The sequence below is a fragment of the Aricia agestis genome, chromosome 7, assembly GCF_905147365.1.
Source record: "Aricia agestis chromosome 7, ilAriAges1.1, whole genome shotgun sequence".
Taxonomy (NCBI): Eukaryota; Metazoa; Arthropoda; class Insecta; order Lepidoptera; family Lycaenidae; genus Aricia; species Aricia agestis.
The window spans coordinates 6,350,301-6,369,828 of NC_056412.1; the positions used below are offsets into that span (position 1 = coordinate 6,350,301).

General features: G+C 36.2%; 2 protein-coding genes across 4 annotated transcripts; both read right to left on the reverse strand.

Annotated features, from left to right (window-relative positions):
- Positions 1–1,853: 1,853 nt before the first annotated feature.
- Positions 1,854–19,082, reverse strand: LOC121728549 (protein PTCD3 homolog, mitochondrial-like). The gene is made up of 13 exons (XM_042116719.1): positions 18,952–19,082; positions 18,702–18,884; positions 18,243–18,471; positions 17,213–17,436; positions 14,346–14,442; positions 12,654–12,990; positions 12,062–12,192; positions 11,115–11,318; positions 10,041–10,182; positions 8,964–9,072; positions 7,400–7,598; positions 2,962–3,134; positions 1,854–1,979 (listed from the first exon to the last, which is right to left on the reverse strand). The coding sequence occupies exons 1-13, from the start codon at positions 18,975–18,977 to the stop codon at positions 1,904–1,906; spliced, it is 2,130 nt and encodes a 709-aa protein (XP_041972653.1). The 5' UTR covers positions 18,978–19,082; the 3' UTR covers positions 1,854–1,903.
- On the reverse strand, positions 5,242–6,459 carry LOC121728555 (dentin sialophosphoprotein-like). Of its 3 annotated transcripts, none has more exons than XM_042116726.1 (5): positions 6,176–6,459; positions 5,737–5,844; positions 5,604–5,653; positions 5,395–5,496; positions 5,242–5,314 (listed from the first exon to the last, which is right to left on the reverse strand). In XM_042116726.1, the coding sequence occupies exons 2-5, from the start codon at positions 5,834–5,836 to the stop codon at positions 5,276–5,278; spliced, it is 291 nt and encodes a 96-aa protein (XP_041972660.1). In that variant the 5' UTR covers positions 5,837–5,844; positions 6,176–6,459; the 3' UTR covers positions 5,242–5,275. The 3 variants fall into 3 exon arrangements, 2 of the variants coding, with proteins under 2 accessions (XP_041972660.1, XP_041972659.1); XM_042116725.1 differs by having other exon boundaries at positions 5,576–5,653; XR_006035831.1 differs by lacking the exon at positions 5,395–5,496 and having other exon boundaries at positions 5,576–5,653.
- Positions 19,083–19,528: the final 446 nt, after the last annotated feature.

The window sequence follows — 19,528 nt, forward strand, 5'->3', positions numbered from 1 at the left end:
TCTTTCGGCTTTGGCGAGGTACAAACGATAAAAGTTGCAAAATATGACTCCGAGATTTATAGTAAGATATTCGAAAATTCATCAAGACCGATCGAATCTCTGACGTTGTTACTATATGAAAAATCGTTTGTACCTCTAATTTTTTTGTGTAAATATGAAGTGAATAGTATCTTCTTTTATAATCTTTCTGTTTTGGCGAGGTACAAACGACAAAAGTTGCAAAATTGGACTCCGAGTTTTATAGTAAGATATTCGAAAATTCGTCAAGACCGATCGAATTTCTGTCGTTGTTGTCTCAAAAAATTTTGTGTGAATTTAAATTGAATAGTATCTTCTTTTATAATCTTTCTGTTTTAGCGAGGTACAAACGACAAAAAAATTGCAAAATATAACTCCGACTTTTATAGTAAGATATTGGAAAATTCGAGATTTAAGATATTGAAAAAGACCGAACGAATCTACCTCAAAAAATAACTTCTATTACACATTTGAACTGCTTTATATACTTTCTTTCCTTCTACTCCGTACAAAGCCTTATTTTTAGGGAAAAAATTTTTTTTTGTTTTTTTTTCGTAAAATCAAAAAAAAAAATTAACTTTAAAAACGGGTACAATCCGGTACAAACGATACTCTTCCAGATGGCATCATTAAAATTCCGGTATCTTTATGTCGGTTGCTAAGCAAATTTTACCACCCCCCCCCCATTTCTACCCTATTGAGGTACAAACGATTTTAATTGCGGTACAATCGGGTACACTCCGGGTACAATCGAATGACATATATAAAAATCATTTACCTTGAACTCGGTTGCTAACTTCACATAGGTATGATGTACATTACTATAAAAACTACCAACGAAAATTGGTTTAAACGAGATCTAGCAAGTAGTTTTTTCACACGTCATAAATGGTAAACCTTAATTTAACTTTCATTAAATCAACTAAAATATGTATAAAAATAAATCAAAACCCTTTTAATTTCATAAAAATAAATATTATTGTTGCTGCGGAACCCTTCAAGGGCGAGTCCAACTCGCACTTGGCCGCTTTTTAACATTGACGTTGGCCCACTTCTGATGAGAAGATAATATTTAATTCGTGAGTAATAATTCAATTATGTAGTAGTTAGTACCTATACTTACATGTTTAATTTTCTCAGGATGTGTAATATTTAGAATTTAGATTAACGTCGGTATGTGGGTATATGTGTCAATGTAATATTCGAACAAATAGTGAGTAATGACTAATGACTAATGTGTGTTGAATGTAAATTTTTGTTTGCATGAAACTGGTAATTACGTCGTATTATTTTACTAGATGACGCCCGCAACTTCGTTGCGCCAAAACTCGTTTATCGCGCGGGAACCGTACACTTTTCCAGGATAAAAAGTGTCCTATGTCCTTTCCCGGGATTCAAAGTATTTCCATACCAAATTTCAGCAAAATCGGTTCAGCGGTTTGGGCGTGAATATGGCCTGCATATTCACGCCCAAACCGCTGAACCGACCCGTAAGGGCTACTGGCGCCTGTGCGCAAAATAAGGATTTTGGCGACCCTTTGGGCAAAGTTTTTGGGTCCTTGGTTTTGGCGCCCCTAAAGATGACGATTTGGCGCCCCTAGAGGATGGCGCCCGTGTGCATTGCACACATTTCACATATAGTAGCGGGCGCCCTGTGAATAGGTAACAGACAGACGGACAGACACACTTTCGCATTTTATAATATCAGTATGGAAGTCTGGATTTATTTTACGTTTAATATTAGGTACTAACCATAATTAGACTAGGTGTTCTATGACATAATAATTCCTTCTGCCATTACGTCTAAAGTGGACGATTGGTAAATAAAATAACAGTTAAATTACGATACTAGTTATTAATATTATTTTAAAAAGTTTTAAATACTTTATTCGTCGTCCGACGAACTATCACTGTCACTGCTCGTGCCATCGCTGCTACTCATACTCGAGCCGGTCTTCGCTCTGAAAATAATCCAAAAATCAATATTGGTATTACCCCATTTTTTGTTGAAAAGGACGCTACACTAGCACATACGGTAAATAATTCAAATAAAATCCAACTTGTGCAGCTGATGTTGCACAAACAAAGTTCCGTAGTCAAAATTTCTGCTTTCCAATTTTTCAACCACACCCCCCTTTTGAACATTCATTAACTTAGGCTATAATAGGGTTTTCTGTAGTATGAAGTATGAACTCGTAACAGCGCTGAGGCGGACGGGGCGTGTTCATAATTTGTGGACGCATCACCAAGCGGACTTGACTTGACTTTTGACATAAGTATATCAATATTATTAAAAATGAATTTTAAATTTCGTTAGTCTCACTCGATAACGGCTGAAATTATTTAGCTTATTTAGTCGTCAAATATTCGTGGAAGTCTAGAGAAGGTATAAATTGATTCCTAGGCAGTTGACAGACCAACGTCATTTGGCCGGGTCATGTCCATTCAATGTCAATTGTGATCTGTCGGCTGGGTTTGACTTAACGCGACTAAACTACGTAGATCCCCATCTACCTAGGAATCAACTTCTCTTCTCATCAATCTTCTCTCGACCATATTGCACACCATATTATGTGGTGGAATAATAATAATAATAATTAGAGTTTTCACTCTAATTATTATTATTATTAGATTAAGACTTGTGACTTCATTCTAGCAATAATTGATTTCTGATTTCTGCTGTTCTGTTGGCGAGTTTATACAAATGTTGGCCGACTATCGTACAACTAAATTGAGCATTTTTACAATTTAATTGGTAAACTTTTTAATTTGTAACTAATCGGAAAGGAATCGCGGTTCTCATACGATCGGTGTCCAATTATTTAGTTGTACAATTTAGTTGGATGCAGTGTGCGAGCTCTCATAAGTCGCTAATTAGTATACTATGCCATTTAGTTGGCCAATTTGAAATTGTAAGTCTGCGGTCGATCTAAGTCTACTCACAAGTGGTAAGCGTCAACTATCTGCATGGCGTCGGGGTGCAGCGCGGGCGAGGCTTTCTGCTCCAATATCGCCCGCACCTCGTCCGGCGGCCGGTTGAGCAGCACGCCGAGCGCGCGCTCGCTCGCCGGCCCCGCCTCCTCGAACCCGCACTCCGCCAGGTACGTCACCGCCAACTGTCATATTGGGGATGTTCTCAAATTCATAAATTACATCGCGGTCACATTAACTTGACGCATAGTTTGATGACGTCATTATGAAGCGGGCAGGTTCATGGTGACGTCATCAATGCATCGGTGCATTCCAGCGATGCGTCAAGTTAATTGGACCGTGTTATACAGCATGACTGGTGAGACGTGTTCAAAAATTAAGTACCTAATTTTATTACATATTTCGCTTGTTTGCGACAAGGTAGTCATTACTAAAAAAAGACGAATTTGCAGAAAATCCATTTAAAAGTTTCAGATGTACGTAACTTGGTAACTATCAGCTATTGAAGAACATTAGTTTGCAAGAAATGTTGCCTGATTCGTAAATAAATGTTATTATCTAAGTTTTTTTAGCTACTTTATACCTATAATGACTTATTGACAAGTAAATGTGACGAGGAATCACTTATGACGTTGTTGCTGTTAGAATTTAATATATTTTGGTACTATTCTGACTTATGTCGTTGTATGAGCAATTTTTTTCATAATTTGAATAAATAAAACAAGAAAAGTCATTACTGAAACAAAACTTTTATTATAATAAAATAAAATAATTATGGAAACCAAAATAGACAACTGCTTTTTCTCATTACAAAAAAAAATATTCTAAAATAAAACAAATCAAAAAGCGCAAAACTTATGTGATGCACAATCTTAGTACACACTACACGGTTAGTATTGATATGGCACATAGTCTTAAGTTTAATTTAGGAACTAGAAACGAGATCAACTTATTTACTTAGTTAACTAGAAACGAAATAAACTTGCTTACTTAGGTCCTGTACCTAAATAAGCAAGATGATCTTGTTTCTTGTTACTGAAACAAAACTGAACAACAATAAAAAATAAAACTACTACAGTCATTATTCAATACTTACTCTCATCACAAAAACAATCTAAATTAAAACCAATCAATAACTTAATCTACAGTCAGTATTGTTAAGACACATAGTCTTAATTTTAGTTTAGGAACTAGAAACGAGATCAACTTTAGAAATACAGCCTTTTGTTTTAATATCATATCTTTATAAACTTTCTAGAAAAAATAGGTAAATGTAGATATCTTGTAGAATACTTAAAGAGCATTATAAAATGGAGCGATTTCGAGACTGATTCCGAGATTCTATCTCGGAATCAGGTTTTTATTTAGTAAATCTAACAAAAATTCAAAAAAAAGAAAAAAAGAGATATTCCTGTGTAAATATTCTGTAAAACAGAATTTAATTGCCAAAAGGAAGATTTTGCTTTTGTTTGCTTTCAACATAATCTTTGTGTATGTCTGCGATGCTTTTGCTGCCATCTATATAAACTTTGCTAGTATTAGCACGAGTGTAATGGGATCCTATCTTGGGAATAGATTCTATGTGCTCCCTTATTCCTTTTTTTATGGCTTCATCGACGTGTGCGTGGTTGTCATGTTTGCCGCGCTTATCCTCAGCTAACAAACAATTGACAACTTTATCTTGTTTCTCCAAAACAGTTCGAATTGGACGGTCATTGATGTATAGGGTGTTTTTAAAGAACATTTTGCACACTCTTATTGTTTTGTTGGGTAATTTCAGATGGAATGCACCATTTTTTTGTCGAGGTTTTCTCGTTCCACCTTCACGGACGTATCGGTATTTTGGAGTAATAACAGTAATGCTCCTTGAAATATATTCCCATTGTTTTTTATTGTCACCCAATGCCCAAAAGTTTTCAAACAATGTTTTTCTTTCTTCTTCCGTAAATTTAGACCCACATTTCAGTCTACATTTTTCTCCATAAGGTTCTTTAATTTTTCTCTCCTCTCTGATCTTCTTTTTTGTAGTCTGATAAGACTTCCTGTGTTTCGTAATCTTTTGGCAATATTTTTCTTCCATTGTGCTTCATCACGCTTGCGTTTTCTTCCTCTCTTTTTTTCAGGACTCACAGCAGGGCTCGTTGGGATTCTCCCTTCTCTGGAAGTAGACGGCCTTGCAGAAGTATTAGTCGTATTTGAAGCCGAGGTCGAGGGCAAATTTTGTATAGAGCTATCAAAGACACACAACATTTCGTTTTCTTCGTCGACAGGTAACTCATCGTGGTTGTTTTAACTTGGGTTTTTGGGCGGTATATACATTGGATCCTTATATAGATAGAGTCCTTTCAGATAGAGTCGTCGCTATCTGAAAAAAAAATTGGCATTTACCTAAGTTACATTATATTTAATTATTCAACAGGTAGGTAATAGGTAAATACAGCTTACCTTCACAAAAGGATTCCGAATCAGATGATGATGAGTCTGAAGAATCAGTTGATGAGTTGCTAGAACTGCTACTGACATGAGTTTGAGTAGAATTACCATAGCCTGCAATAATAAAATTATAAATTAAGTTAAATCAGCAAACAAGGTTAGCAAAACAACAATAATGGCACTGATATTATACCGGTTTCATTCAATGAAGGTCTTGTTACATCTGTTTCTTCGCTGTTTTCTTTGGGTGTCTGGGTAACTCCTTTCGAACCTGAAAGATAAGACATAAAATTAAAACAACAATATTAAGCATCTTACACAAAAGGTAGGTAGGTCAGTACTACTAATACGTACTGCTATCAGCCGAAGTACATTGTTCCTCGCTGGTGCCCACAGTATCATTTTTATTCCGTTCTAATAAGGCTAGCATCTTCCTACCCCTGGACTCCATCATTACATGACCTGAAAATATAACAAATAAGTTAGTTGATTTTTATCATACATAACGTTCTAAAACAACTTGTTGAAAAATAAAGTAAATAATTATTGTCACTGTTTATTTTTAAAATGGCATAAGCAAAAATAAAATTTTAGGCAATCAAAGTTTGACACTTAGCTTAACATCAATATCGTCTTTATTCAAAGTTTGACTTCAATAAGATCAGCTTTTTTCTACGATATAGTAATAACTCGAAATATTTACATAGCTCAACTTCGACATTTTTTAAGCAACATCGTCACATTTTGCAATAAGACATTACAAGAAAAAAGTAAGAGTGAAAATTCAACTTACCTTTATCATCAACAACGTTTCAATTCGAAATATTTCGGTCTTGACGAAAACACGCACAACCACCCACTGACACTGCCGCGGCGCAACTGAGTAGTGACGATGTCGTAGCAAAGGACCAAAACGAGCGAGATAGCGATATATCGTTACAACTTATGTCTCGCTCTTACATGAACGATCGCGAGAAATGTCGTTTTTGAAGCAAATTCTACTCTTTTCGCAGATTTTATCTGTATTATTAACTAAAAATTTCGGTTTTTTGAGTTATGACTACGTTGTCGCAAACAAGCGATTTATAATGAGAATCGAGTACCGAGTACTCTCCTCAAGTATTGATCATGTCTCACCAGTCATGCTGTACTTATATTGTTTTAATTTTGGTGTTATTACACCAAAACATATTAAACATTAAAAAAAAACAAAGTTTAAGGAAAAAAGTTTGAGTTGAGAACTTGAGACACTCGTGACATAAGATTTGTAAGATTTTTTTAACTATGTTTTTAAGCTATTTAATATATTATAATGTAATTTTAAGCTACGCGAAATCTTTCGGACGCACTCAAAGACATTTCATAATTGCTTGACGTTAATTTAATATTAAAACATAAACATTTTCTGCCGAATGTTTGAATTAAAAAATAAAAGTAAGTTTGCTTCTAGAATTGCCACTAGAAGCGCTGGTGTCACGCGAGATCCAAAAAAGTGAGCAAAATCTCAATGAGGGTGTTTGAAATTCTATTTGCCACCAGGTGCCGCTATGTAGCCAGTGTCTATCGTGTCAAATAGGCATATTACCGTGGTCCGTGATACATGAAAGCAGTGCCGTAAATAGAGTGGTGCCACCGGTGCCCAGGCACAGGGCGTAGACTCTGGGGGGCCGCAAGAATGGCCAGACTAGGCGGACTCTTATTCTTTCGAATTGCTCCCGATAAGTACTTCCTGCTGCGCCCCAGAGATGTTTTTCAATGTAGTAAAAAAAATCTACAGCCGAACATAATTATTATAACCTCCTTTTTGGAAGCCTCAAGCCAGTTGAAAAACAAGGGTGCAGTCGCACAGGGCGCAAAAAAGTCTATTTACGGCACTGCATGACAGCTATATTGTGACATATGACAGCAGTTTGACACGATATACCCTAAGGATACATAGCGGCACCTGGTGGCAAATATAATTTCAAACACCCTCATGGGATCATATAGTAATGCGTGTAGACTATACAATACTCACAGAAGCCAGGCTCGGGAGTCCCACTGTGGCGGCCTTTTCGGCCACGTCCGCTATCGCTTGAGGGTTAGACGGGACGCCTATCGTCTGTTCGCTGCGCAGTTTGTGTACCACGTTCTCCACCATTTCCCAGTTCGGATCATCCTTGTCTGTGGTATCGGAGCAGAGTTCTAGAATGTTCGTGAGCGCTGTCGCTGATAGCCTAGGTAAGATTGAAAAATACCATTAATTTCAGTCCTACACTATAAATAATTGGAGTCCAAATTTCATATGTCACGTATTTATTCAATTCGTAAAGGATGTAAACTTGATCGTAACTTTTGTTGTATTATAATAATAACTAGCTGTCCCGGCAAACGTTGTTTTGCCATATAAAGTATTTCGCCTATATTATTTTATTGAAGTGACTATAGTTTGTGCGTTTTATGATGACTAGCTATACGACCGAGCTTTGCTCGGTATTCGATAAAACACGAATAAAATCACATTTTCTAAAAATGATTCCTAGCTAGATCGACTTATCGCCCCCGAAACCCCCTATATACTTAATTTCATGAAAATCGTTGGAGCCGATTCCGAGATTCCAATTATATATATATACAAGAATTGCTCGTTTAAATATATGAGATATGCGTGACACATTATAATTGACAATAGTAGGGAAGTTACCTAACAAAAATTAATCGATAGTTTAAAAATATCGAATCACTGCGTAAAGGAATTGCAATCGAAATTATCGATTTCGTACTGACATTTCAGTGGTGCCGGCGATTTAAGATGGCCGCCCTTTTTTATCGATTTGATTTCGATTCAACAGAGTCAATCTCTATTGACATAAGTTCCGTTTCATGCATCTAACATTTTTCAAATGTTTTCGTAACAATAATTTTATACTCCTATTTCACAGTTAATATTTATAATTTTTATTAATAAGTTAGCATTTAGCATCTTTTCATTTTTTATTCATTTACAATTATAGGAAACATTTGTTTTTGTAGATGGAATATAATTTATTACATTTTGATTTATTTTGTTTTATTGTAAAAAAAACCCGTAGCAAGGAACATGAAAACTGTCACCCATATCATCTTAGAACGCACAAACTATAAATAAGTATGTCACTATGGCAACGTCCATCGCTATCCTTTTGCACAAGCAATTCAAGTTAATTCAGTCTCGAGTTGTAATAATTTACTATTATTTATTCAACAAATGCACTTATAAATATAAAAAGCGGTCAGTAGCCGATTCTCAGACCTGAATATATGCATATAAAATTTGTTAAAAATCAGTAAAGCCGTTTCGGAAGAGTACGGTAACTAACATTGTGACACGAGAATTTTATAAATACGAGGCAACACGTTGAATTACATAACTTTTTACAGCATTAATGCCATGAAATGCGTTCAAACGTACCTTCTAGATTCTAGATATATATAAAAAGAACACTAAAAAGTGTGTTTACTTTCGTTTATTTGTAGTTTTGTAGCAGACTAAATACAGTCTTAAACACACGTTTAAACTTTAAACAACAGTTTACAATTTAAACAATAAAATCCATACTTACTTGGGAGACGGAGTTCTTTTGTCATCATTCTGGTCTTTTTCTTCTTTGATTTGATCAAACTTGACGATGTCTGCTGCCATCGCACGAATCTTTGTCTTCGTTTCGTCATCTGGATTTGAATAACGTTATGTTTATGTCGCAGTCATCTGGTTGAATCATCGATTTGATTGAATGACCAGCGAATTGATTGAATAAAACCTACGAATAATGAAAACTAAGGAAAAGTAACTCCCATACTTCAACCGTTTTGAATTTGGTTCCGTTTCGCACACTAAATAATATGGCAATAGGAACGAAACACTAACACTCAAATTTACGAAATAATTGTCACTTCTATATTTACACGAAATTGTGTACCGAATACATGCATAAAGTATGCACGTATTCGGGTCACATTTTGTAGACTCGTGGACAAATTTTTTGACAGAGTTACTCTTCCTTAGTATTTATTATTATTTTATTATTATTCGTAGAATAAAACCATTTACAGTTGAAGCCTTGATGAGTTGTCATTTAATTTTAAAGTTAAATGTTACAACCAACGACTTAAATAAACAGTTGGCCTTTAGTCATTAAATTACATGGTTTCATTCTATCACATAGTAGATTCAACTAGATGATTGCGACATTTATACAACGAAATTTACAAAACGAGGGGCAATTGAAAATGTGCTGACGAAAGAATGTACAGTAGTAACTTTTCTTTTCTAGAACAGCTGTTGGTCAGCTCTAGGATCTAAATCTAGGTTTGACCGTCTTATTTTTTTTTCTTAGGTACCTACCATCGAGGAAATTGATTCAGGTAGGCAGTTGACAGACCAACGTCATTTGGACGGATCATGTCAATGCAAGCCTCAGTCTTACGCGACCGAACTACGTAGGTCTCCCATCTGCCTAGGAATCAACGTCTCTGATAGTACATAATTTGTCAAATTTTTAAGCTGTCTAGCCATCGCGGTTTCCGAAATACAACCTGGAGACTGACGGACGGACGGGACCGTATAATTCAAAGTGCACGGAAACCACAGACATAGATCAAGAACTGTGATGGAAACAAATTGATTTCTGAGAGATAACCTTGTCCGGCGTAGACGGTGGTGACCGCTGTCAGTAGGCGCTCGACGAGTCTGGTGCGCGGTGCCAGACCGAACACCACCAGTTGGCTCCACGCGCCCACCAGCCGCTCCCCGCAGCCGTTCAGCTCCAGCGTCTTGATTATCTATACATACACATTGAAAAAATAATTGCTAACGATTCAGTCTCGAAATCAGCGGGCACGGGGCGGGAGCAGCGGCGGCGCGTTTAAATGTATAGATTTATATGGATAAGCCTGTCTGGTCTGTCCATATAAATCTATACATTGGAACGCGCCGCCGCAATCTTTCAAATTATAAGGAGTGTGCAAAATGTTTCTCATTTAGTTTGTTTTTATTATTCAGATAGTATGCTATGTATCTGTGAAATAGGCAGATGGCGGACCTACGAAATTTTACCGGGTTATGCCACGCTGAGCCATATAACATTGACTCATCATAACCGGACTAAATAACATTTAAATGATTTCTCGCTAATCGCTTGCCTATAATTGACCTCTGATGGTACTATCAGAGAAGTTGATTCATAGGCAGATGACGGAGCTACGTAATTTGCGTCAAACCCAGCCGACAGATCACGACTATAGTCCGCGCGGAACTAGTTGGCTGCGCCTTAGGTAGGGGCAGGGGTGAGGGGGCGGGTTGCTTGCTGCTCGCAGCGCACATGAGATTAGAGAGTGACGATCGATCTCGCGATATCATGAACAATAATATTATTTAATAAGAATAAATTAAAGACAATTGATCAGTTTTATATTCTAAACTATTGACATCGGCTTTCCGTTTTTTTAAAAACGTACGCACTTTGAATATTATTTCCTTAGATTATCTTTTTATCGGCGGACTCATCTTGCTATTGCAATCTCTTGTGCGTTTGTCTAAACTAGCCAGAACTGTCAAAATCAAGCGCCCCCGCCTCTCCGTCCCACCGCTCACATACCTAAGGCGCGGCCAAGTAGTTCAGCGCGGACTATAATTTTTATTGAATTGTCATAACCCGACTAAAAGACATAGGTCTGTCAAATGCCTACGGATCAATTTCGTTGGTGGTACATACCTCTTCCATGACACTCGGTTCAGGTACATAGACGTTAGGTATGAGTATGTCCAGCAGTTGCATTGCCTTGTCGAACGGCGCAAACCTGCACGTCACCGTAACTAAGTGCCTGTAGTAAATGCTCTCCTTATACGCGTCCCCCACTAACTTGTAGTTGTCATCCTTCATGAGCAAAGCGTGGAGACGCTCCGCCAAGCTTACATCCTAAAAGCAAATAATAGTATTTTAAAAAGATAAAACCGACTTCAAATTGTACGTAATAATAATGAATTAAAATTCCGTATCTCAAAAACTACTGAATCGATTTTGATGAAACTTTCAGTGTTCCGTAAGTTGAACAATACCTAGTACAACAAAAAAAAAAAGAATCACTCAAATCGGACTTGTAGTTCCGGAGATATGCGTGCACAAACATAAAAACAAACATACATACATACACTTTTGAGATTTGGCACATTTGTTCAGAAGCTGCTATAGATTACTGCATATAAAAAACTGGACAGTTCTGTAAATATTACATACATACGCGTCGAATTGATAACCTCCTTTTGAAGTCGGTTAAAAAGGATAGCTAAGATTTAACAGTAAAACACCGGGGGAGGCTTAGCCAACATGTTTTCTGTATCACATAGAATTGAGATGAGTAGAGTGTCGACTTCATTTTATTATTATCGAACGCTTACCTATTCCAATTCCATACAATAATATTATTATTCGTCGATGCTATAAAGAAGCTATGGAGAAAAACGTGTTTAGACAAAGCCCTCCAAGTGCTTAGTTAAAATAAATTGGCTAGTTTCGATAGCAAAGCTAAATGTCAAAAAATATATGGTATTTATATTATGGACACATTCTCATTTTTTAATATTTGTAAGGATAACAATTTTTTTGACTTTAATTGTACATAGATAAGTTTAACATTATTGCTTATGGATAGGACTAGGTACCTGCAAATGATTACTGCACACTCCCATAGCGGTGATGAAGAAGTTCGTATCAGTAGCGTCTGTGGCTTCTAACGACTCTCTCTTCTCTAAATCATTTAGGATCGGGGTCAAAATGTCTACCCGAGGTCCCCCTGTAAAATAAGGATATTTATTTTGCAGTGTGTCATGGTGCTTGAACATTTGACGCATTACAACATTATTGTATGAATATTGAATATAGCTTACAGCCTGCCTAGCATACGCCAACGAGATATCTCACTCTCGTGATAATTAAAAACTACTTGTCTCATAATGTCAAAATCTAGACATTATCTCGACAAAACTCTATAAAAATGTGTTATTTCGATGATAGATCTACGCGAGAAAAAATATTTGTCATGCTAGGGTCAATAGAGATGAAGAGACAAACCATCAAACATCGAGAAAACATGTAGAGTGAAATATCTCGTTGGCGTATGCAAGGCAGGCTGGTCTATTGGTTATCACAATGTAAAAAACATATTCAGAACATCCTAGACTTTATAAAACTATGACATGACCTAGGAAAACAGGACAGCTGGTAACCTTAAATGATTTCATAAAATGTACTCACTTTCTTTGCAGAAAATACAAAGCAAGTAATAATATGATGACAATGTAGGTTGTATATTCAGCTGTCTAAACTCTGCCAGTATTTGTAGAGCAACTGTCTGCAACGGTTTGCCTGATCCCCACAGTGATATAGAGCTTAGACAGGAGTTAAGAGTTTCCTTATTCGGTGTGAATCCCTGTTGATTCATCTCTCCGAGTAATGATTTGAGGGCTTCAATACGTAAGACTGTGCCTTCTTTGAGAAAACCTACACAGCCTAGTAGCGAATTATAAACACTCGTAGACAGAGGAATGCCTTTTTCTATAGCTTCTTTAGCAAGTACATGCGCTCTCTCTGCCTGAAAACAAAAGATTTTAATGATATTTTTGCTTATTAGAACCATTTATAACGATAAGAAAAGTTGAATATTGTTTCACATTCCGGTATATTTTGTCTCACTCTCACACACATCTTTATGTACAAAAGCAATTCACTTGATACTGAAACCTCACTCAGAATTATACATTTTTAAATATCAAGAATTTTACCTCCGTGATAAGATTCATTTGCAATGTCAGGCTTAAGGGAGACTGATTGAAAGAGAGTTGTCTTCACGAAATATGTTTATTAATTGACTTAATAATTACTTAACCTATGTATCTTAAATAGGACTGAGGGAGGTGAGACATACTGCAGATTCGAGGCAAAAACAAATCAAATCCCTTGAAATTTTGTTTGGTTTAAGTGCCTTATCACACTGGCGATTTGAAAGCGACGCGACTGCGCAGCGCACACGCCGCGGTTGCGCGGCGTGGCGTGGACGCCATTTTGTACACTCGTCTAGAGATGTGATATTGTAGATAAAAATAGATTTTTAGGATTATTTTTAACAGGTTTGCAGAACAGCGCATGGTAGTCACTCTCTCCCAATCGATTGCTTGATAATGGATCCTCCTATATTCGTCGCTGTATCTGCTTTCGTTTCCTGCGTCTTCGAAGTAACAAAGCCAACAGTAGTGTTTCCTCGTCAGAATCCATTTTGCTACTGCGTGTACAAAACGCGGAAGGCAAGCTGCGTGCACGCCGCGCAATCGCGACGTCATCGCGGCGTGAGCGCTGCGCAATCGCATCGCTTTCAAATCGCTCGCTAATCGCCAGTGTGATAAGGCCCTAACGGTCAATCCACACGTACATCAACCACACCACGTCGCAACGACGAAATGCTGTCAAGCAGTGGTTACGTGTGAATGTTGTCGCTGCAGCTTTTTGTAGTTGCGTTGTGGTACCGACAAAATATCGACGTGGTTGCGTTGACGCCAGTTGTTGCGATGTGATTACGTCGTATGGAGACATAGTTCGACTCCGGCTTTAATAGCGGAAGCACGTGTTGACTAAATCCTTGAAATTCGAAGAGGAAACTTTATTATTGCTATCATTGCGTGAGCGTGGGCGGCGTGCGCGCACTGTCGTTGCATCGACGCAATATTGTGTTTGCGATGTGGTCGGCCGTGGTTGCGATGTGGTTGGTATCACACACGCAGTCGACAACGACTGCAAAATGTGGTATGTGTGAACAGTTTTATTCATTTACAATGCCTATGTGGTGTGGTTGTGGTTGTCCGTTGTGGTGTGGTTATGGTACGTGTGGGTTGGCCCTAAAAGGGCTACCAGTTCGGGCAAGCAGTTTATTACAATCAGATATTATTAAGTTACCTGATAATATTTCGCCATTCCTTGTATAATAGCACAATAAGCTTCAGGTGTTTTTGGATCCATTGCTTCAAATATTTTGTCTGCTAATCCACCTAATCTGAAATTATATTTGTTTTTCAAAATAAAATATTGCCAAACAGAAACTTTGATTGGTATTATTATTATTTTTAACAAAAAAATTTAAACCGACTTCCAAGGTAAAAACAATAGTAATATGAACTAAAAAGTATTAAATAACTCTTACTCTTTAATAGTGCCTTTTTCAGAATTCGTCTAAATCTCAACTATTTCTGTACATACTACAGTCTTCATTACTTTGAAGTCGCACAGTGTGATAAAAACCTCGATTTTGTTTCACCGCGTTTTTCTTTCCAAATACTATAGTTGATAGCTATATAAACATTAGAGTAAAACTCCGAGATCGATATTCTTTGTAGTTATTTTTTTAAAGAGTGTCAAAGTTGGCGTTTTTCCGGGTCAAAAATTTGCATAAAAATTAATTTAAAAAAAACTAATCAAGTAACATTAATTTTGTATATACCAATTGAACAAGCACTTAATACTTTACTTTTTCTCCGAATTTGGTTAACCTTCTGTGATCAAGTAGGGAGATATTTATTTATTTAGTAATTTTAGTTTTTTATTTTAAATTTCGCGATTAGATCGAATTAGAAAAAGTTTTAAGCATGAAACGATAGTGTGAGTAATCCTTTATCAATGTTATCAAAAATCACACTCTAATAACCTCTGTGTCAGAAGTTATATCGCATTTAAATTTTTTTAAATAAAAATTCGGATTTTTTGTACCTAAGGTTGTCACTAAAGGTCTCTTATTTGATTTATCCGGTTTCGCAATCGATATTCTATACAAAAAATATCAGGATCACGTTTACGTAGGTCTAATAATAAAAAATCTAAAAAGTGAAAAAATATGACGTAAATTAATAATTTTATTTGCTCAAACAGTATCTAATCAGTAATCACCTTTTGATGTAGTCGGGGAAAATAAAATATCAACTTTAGTGACAACCCTAGGTATAAAAAATCCGAATTTTTATATAAAAAAAATTGAATTGGATATTACTTCTGACACAGAGGTTATTAGAGTGTGATTTTTTATAACATTGATAAAGGATTACTCACACTATCGTTTCATGCTTAAAACTTTTTCTAATTCGATCTAATCGCGAAATTTAAAATAAAAAACTAAAATTACTAAATAAATAATTATCTGCCCACTTGATCACAGTACGTTAACCAAATTCGGAGAAAAAGTCAAGTATTAAGTGCTTGTTTAATTGGTATAAACAAAATTAATGTTACTTGATTAGTTTTTTTTTTTATTAATTTTTATGCAAATTTTTTACCCAGAAAAACGCCAACTTTGACACTCTTTAAAAAAATAACTACAAAGAATATCGATCTCGGAGTTTTACTCTAATGTTTATATAGCTATCAAATATAGTATTTTGAAAGAAAAACGTTGTGAAACAAAATCGAGGTTTTTATCACACTGTGAGTCGGTACCAGTCCCAAAAGTTTCAGATATTCTGATTTCTGACATTACTGAACTCACGATTAAATTAGCTGCCGACTTCAAAATAATGAAGACTGTGGTATATACAGAAATAGTTGAGATTTAGACGAATTCTGAAAAAGGCATTATTAAAGAGTAAGAGTTATTTAATACTTTTTAGTTCATATTACTATTGTTTTTACCTTGGAAGTCGGTTTTAATTTTTTTGTTAAAATTAATAATTTCACTCTTTTTAGTTTTCTACAAAATAAGGCTTTATGAGTAAATAACCAATGTCCAATACGAATGTTAACTATTCACATTATGTTACTGTAAGCGAAATTGTGGTAAATGCTTGCAGTTATCTAAGCGATGCTGCAATTTCCAAACTTTTATCTTTAAAGGTCCAGGAGTTCTGTTCAGTGCCTTTGAACCAAGAGACACCTTCGTATGAAATTTCTCTTATTCGTAACATATGTTTAACTTACTAGAAACAACATTTTAACCAATATGAGTGTTTTGATAAATTTCAAGGATTTCCCTCGATTGCTCATAGATCCCATCATCAGCTCACCACTTTCGTAATTGTTATACAAAATTAAGATTATATCCTATACAACAACATAAGAATTTTGAAAATCGGTCCACAAATAGCGAAATCATCATCAAAAACATCTGCTTCGATGCAAAATATCATGAAAAGTACTAATAATTGTGTCATAATGTGATGATGCATGGCATAATTATGGTTGTGATGATGATGATCAATCAAATTGATGTGTTGGCTTACGCTTTCAGTTGTTTAAACAACGCCGAAATCCTCGAACCTGTACCTATAAGCATTCAAAAGTTCTGTTCGGTACCTTCGGATCCAGGGTAAAACCTGGTGCGAAGTATTACTTTTTGGTAGCGTTTACCTCGAATGCTTCAGAAAAAATCAAAATCACTATATGTTTCCATACAAATTTCAAGGAATCCCCTCAATTCCTCAAGGATCCCATCATCAGATCACCACTTTTGTGAACATGGTACCAAATTCAAGTTAAACCCTATACAACACAAAAAGAATTTTGAAAATCGGACCACAAACGGCTGAGTAATCGTTGAACATACAAAAAAAAAATACATACAGCCGAACGTATTACCTCCTCCTTTTTGGAAGTCGGTCAAAAAAATAGCCTATATTATTGTAATGTAATAATTTCTTTACTACAAATTACAATACAACAATAGCAAACAAACAGACATACGAAAATTGCAAAAGTTATTAATCATAATGCTCTGAATAAAGTTTACCCACTGTTTCTAATAGATAATTTAAGGTTATATCTACAAAGTACATAATTCATACTTCCAAGTGGCAGCCTGTCTTTCTTTTGTGGCAGCCGAGAACCATCTCTCCTCAATCCATTCCATAGATACTGGTTCTTTTTGATTATAGAAACACAAAAACTGAAGAAGAGAGAGTTTTAGTTCATCATTCACACCCTCAACTCCACCAAGTAGGTGAAACACTTTTATAGCATCTTCTAGTAGAGCATTATTTATTGTATATTTCAAGTCCTCTTCTGTTACCTGTTAAAAATCACTTTATTTAATACAATAAAGTTTGTTTTATTATTTGAATTTCTTTATTCTTTATACACAAAATTAGCAAATACACATTTACAAGTTTCATATAAATGTGCCATACACTTTGAGAGATTTCTTCCAGCAAAACCTTAAATATTGACATTGGACATAACATAGGGCTATATGTATATTAGTAGTGTACATTTCTGTAGTGCAGCGTTTCCCAAATTGGGCAATAACACCCCCTTGTGGGTGCTGAAGGTCTGAAGGGATTGGTGTGGGACCCGGAAAAAAATAGGGGCGTTGTGTAAAGGCTTGGGGGTGATTTATTTCATCAGGATGTATTTTAAATTAAAACAATGGGGGCGCTAAAATATAATTTGTTCTTAAAGTGGGTAGACAAAATAAGTTTGGGAACCTGTGGTGTACGCGATTCCGCGATTAGAATAACCATACACGGTTATTCCCTTTTTAACGGGCAAAACACACAAGCAATCCAGCATCTGTCAAGACGTAGCAACACAGAAAGGCTGGCAACACCGGACTTCCTTCGACTTAGTTATCTGTGCTTCAACTTGACAGTTGACACTTCCTTTAATGAAACCACCCCGGCTGGGATGCAAGTTTCTTTTATTCAACGTAATAACCCTTTTTATATTATCTTCTATTATTATATATATATATTTACATCTTAACGTCGAATACAGTCCACAAGTTATTAACATGTGGTGTAGTGTAACACTACAGACACAACATTATAACAAAATGGAGGACAGATATGAATTTGTATAAAATGAGTATGTACTTACTTTACTTTCATCATTGTATATGGGTCTAGGAGCATACATGTCTATTTGAGGATCTGCATTGTAGTATTCTGTTTTCATTTTCATTGGCGGGTCCCATTCTCTTGTAGTGAACAGTTCTGCGTGTTCATCTCTTACCCATGCTGCTGCCTTACGACCGGCTTCGGCTGACAAAGCATATGAGCGTTTCCGGAAGTTAGACAGTGGGATAAGATATGGGTCATCATGATATCTGAAATGATAAAACGGGCATGTATTTGAAGCATTTAATTCAGCAATTATATTGTAAAATTTCTTAGGTAGGAGTTTGAATAACTTCAAAAATATAATGGTTATTCAAACTTTTTTTACTATAATGGCTTCCAAGTAAACGCTTTGAAATTATCCTAAATAACTTATTACTATTATGCTCTACCATGTATTTTATTAATATAATCAATAACAAGAAAGTAACCTACTTACTTATAATGAGCAGCGGTGGGGTCTGTGCCGACTGTGGAGGCTAAAGCTTGGAGTATATCCGTCGGCCCCCGTGGTATACGAGGCGGCGGTGTTATACCATCAGAGGACTTACCAACTTGGGGTAATTTTTGTCCCTCTATAGTGGACAGTGAACGGCACAAACAAGCTAGCTTCGACCATTGCCTAAAATAAAGGTTAGATTAACACAAAATATTACTCTAGTGACAAATTGAACAATATTATAACTTACCGGTGCAATATAATGTTTGAATACATTTATAACTTAGAATTATTATCTGTATATTTCGTTAATAACTAGAAAAATGTAAGACACAAATCCTAAGAAATATAACCTATTTTCAAAATAGTAACAATGACAACGTCAGCTGTCACTCAACAAATGTCAAATCGAATTTCAGTTACTTCTTTTTATCAAATATTAAATTAGGAACATTGCCAATAAAGCGGTTGTACAAGCCTAGCTTTACCGAATGACAAAACCGAGTTGGACTCGCCCATGAAGGGTTCCGCAGCTGCAATAACTTTGACGTGGGAGAGCCATGCTTCGGCACGAATGGCCCGGCTCGACCGGAGAAATACCACGTCCTCACAAAAAAACCGGCGTGAAACAGCGCTTGCGCTGTGTTTCGCTGAGTGAGTGAGTTTACCGGAAGCCCAATCCCCTACCCTATTCCCTTCCCTACCCTCCGCTATTCCCTTCTCTTCCCATCCCTACCCTCCCCTTACCTATTAACCTATTCCCTCTTAAAAGGCCGGCAACGCACCTGCAGCTCTTCTGATGCTGCGAGTGTCCATGGGCGACAGAA

What these genes read in the sequence shown, in the direction of transcription:
- LOC121728555 (XM_042116725.1), bottom strand. Translation starts at nt 5,836, where the DNA reads ATGATGGAGTCCAGGGGTAGGAAGATGCTAGCCTTATTAGAACGGAAT. An exon ending in ATGTACTTCGGCTGATAGCA is followed by an intron (nt 5,654 to 5,736) that starts GTACGTATTAGT and finishes CTTATCTTTCAG; the next exon opens with GTTCGAAAGGAGTTACCCAG. An exon ending in ACCTTCATTGAATGAAACCG is followed by an intron (nt 5,497 to 5,575) that starts GTATAATATCAG and finishes TTATTATTGCAG; the next exon opens with GCTATGGTAATTCTACTCAA.
- LOC121728549 (XM_042116719.1), bottom strand. Translation starts at nt 18,977, where the DNA reads ATGTATTCAAACATTATATTGCACCG. An exon ending in AACCGAGTGTCATGGAAGAG is followed by an intron (nt 10,183 to 11,114) that starts GTATGTACCACC and finishes GTGTATGTATAG; the next exon opens with ATAATCAAGACGCTGGAGCT. An exon ending in ATAGTTGACGCTTACCACTT is followed by an intron (nt 1,980 to 2,961) that starts GTGAGTAGACTT and finishes GATTATTTTCAG; the next exon opens with AGCGAAGACCGGCTCGAGTA.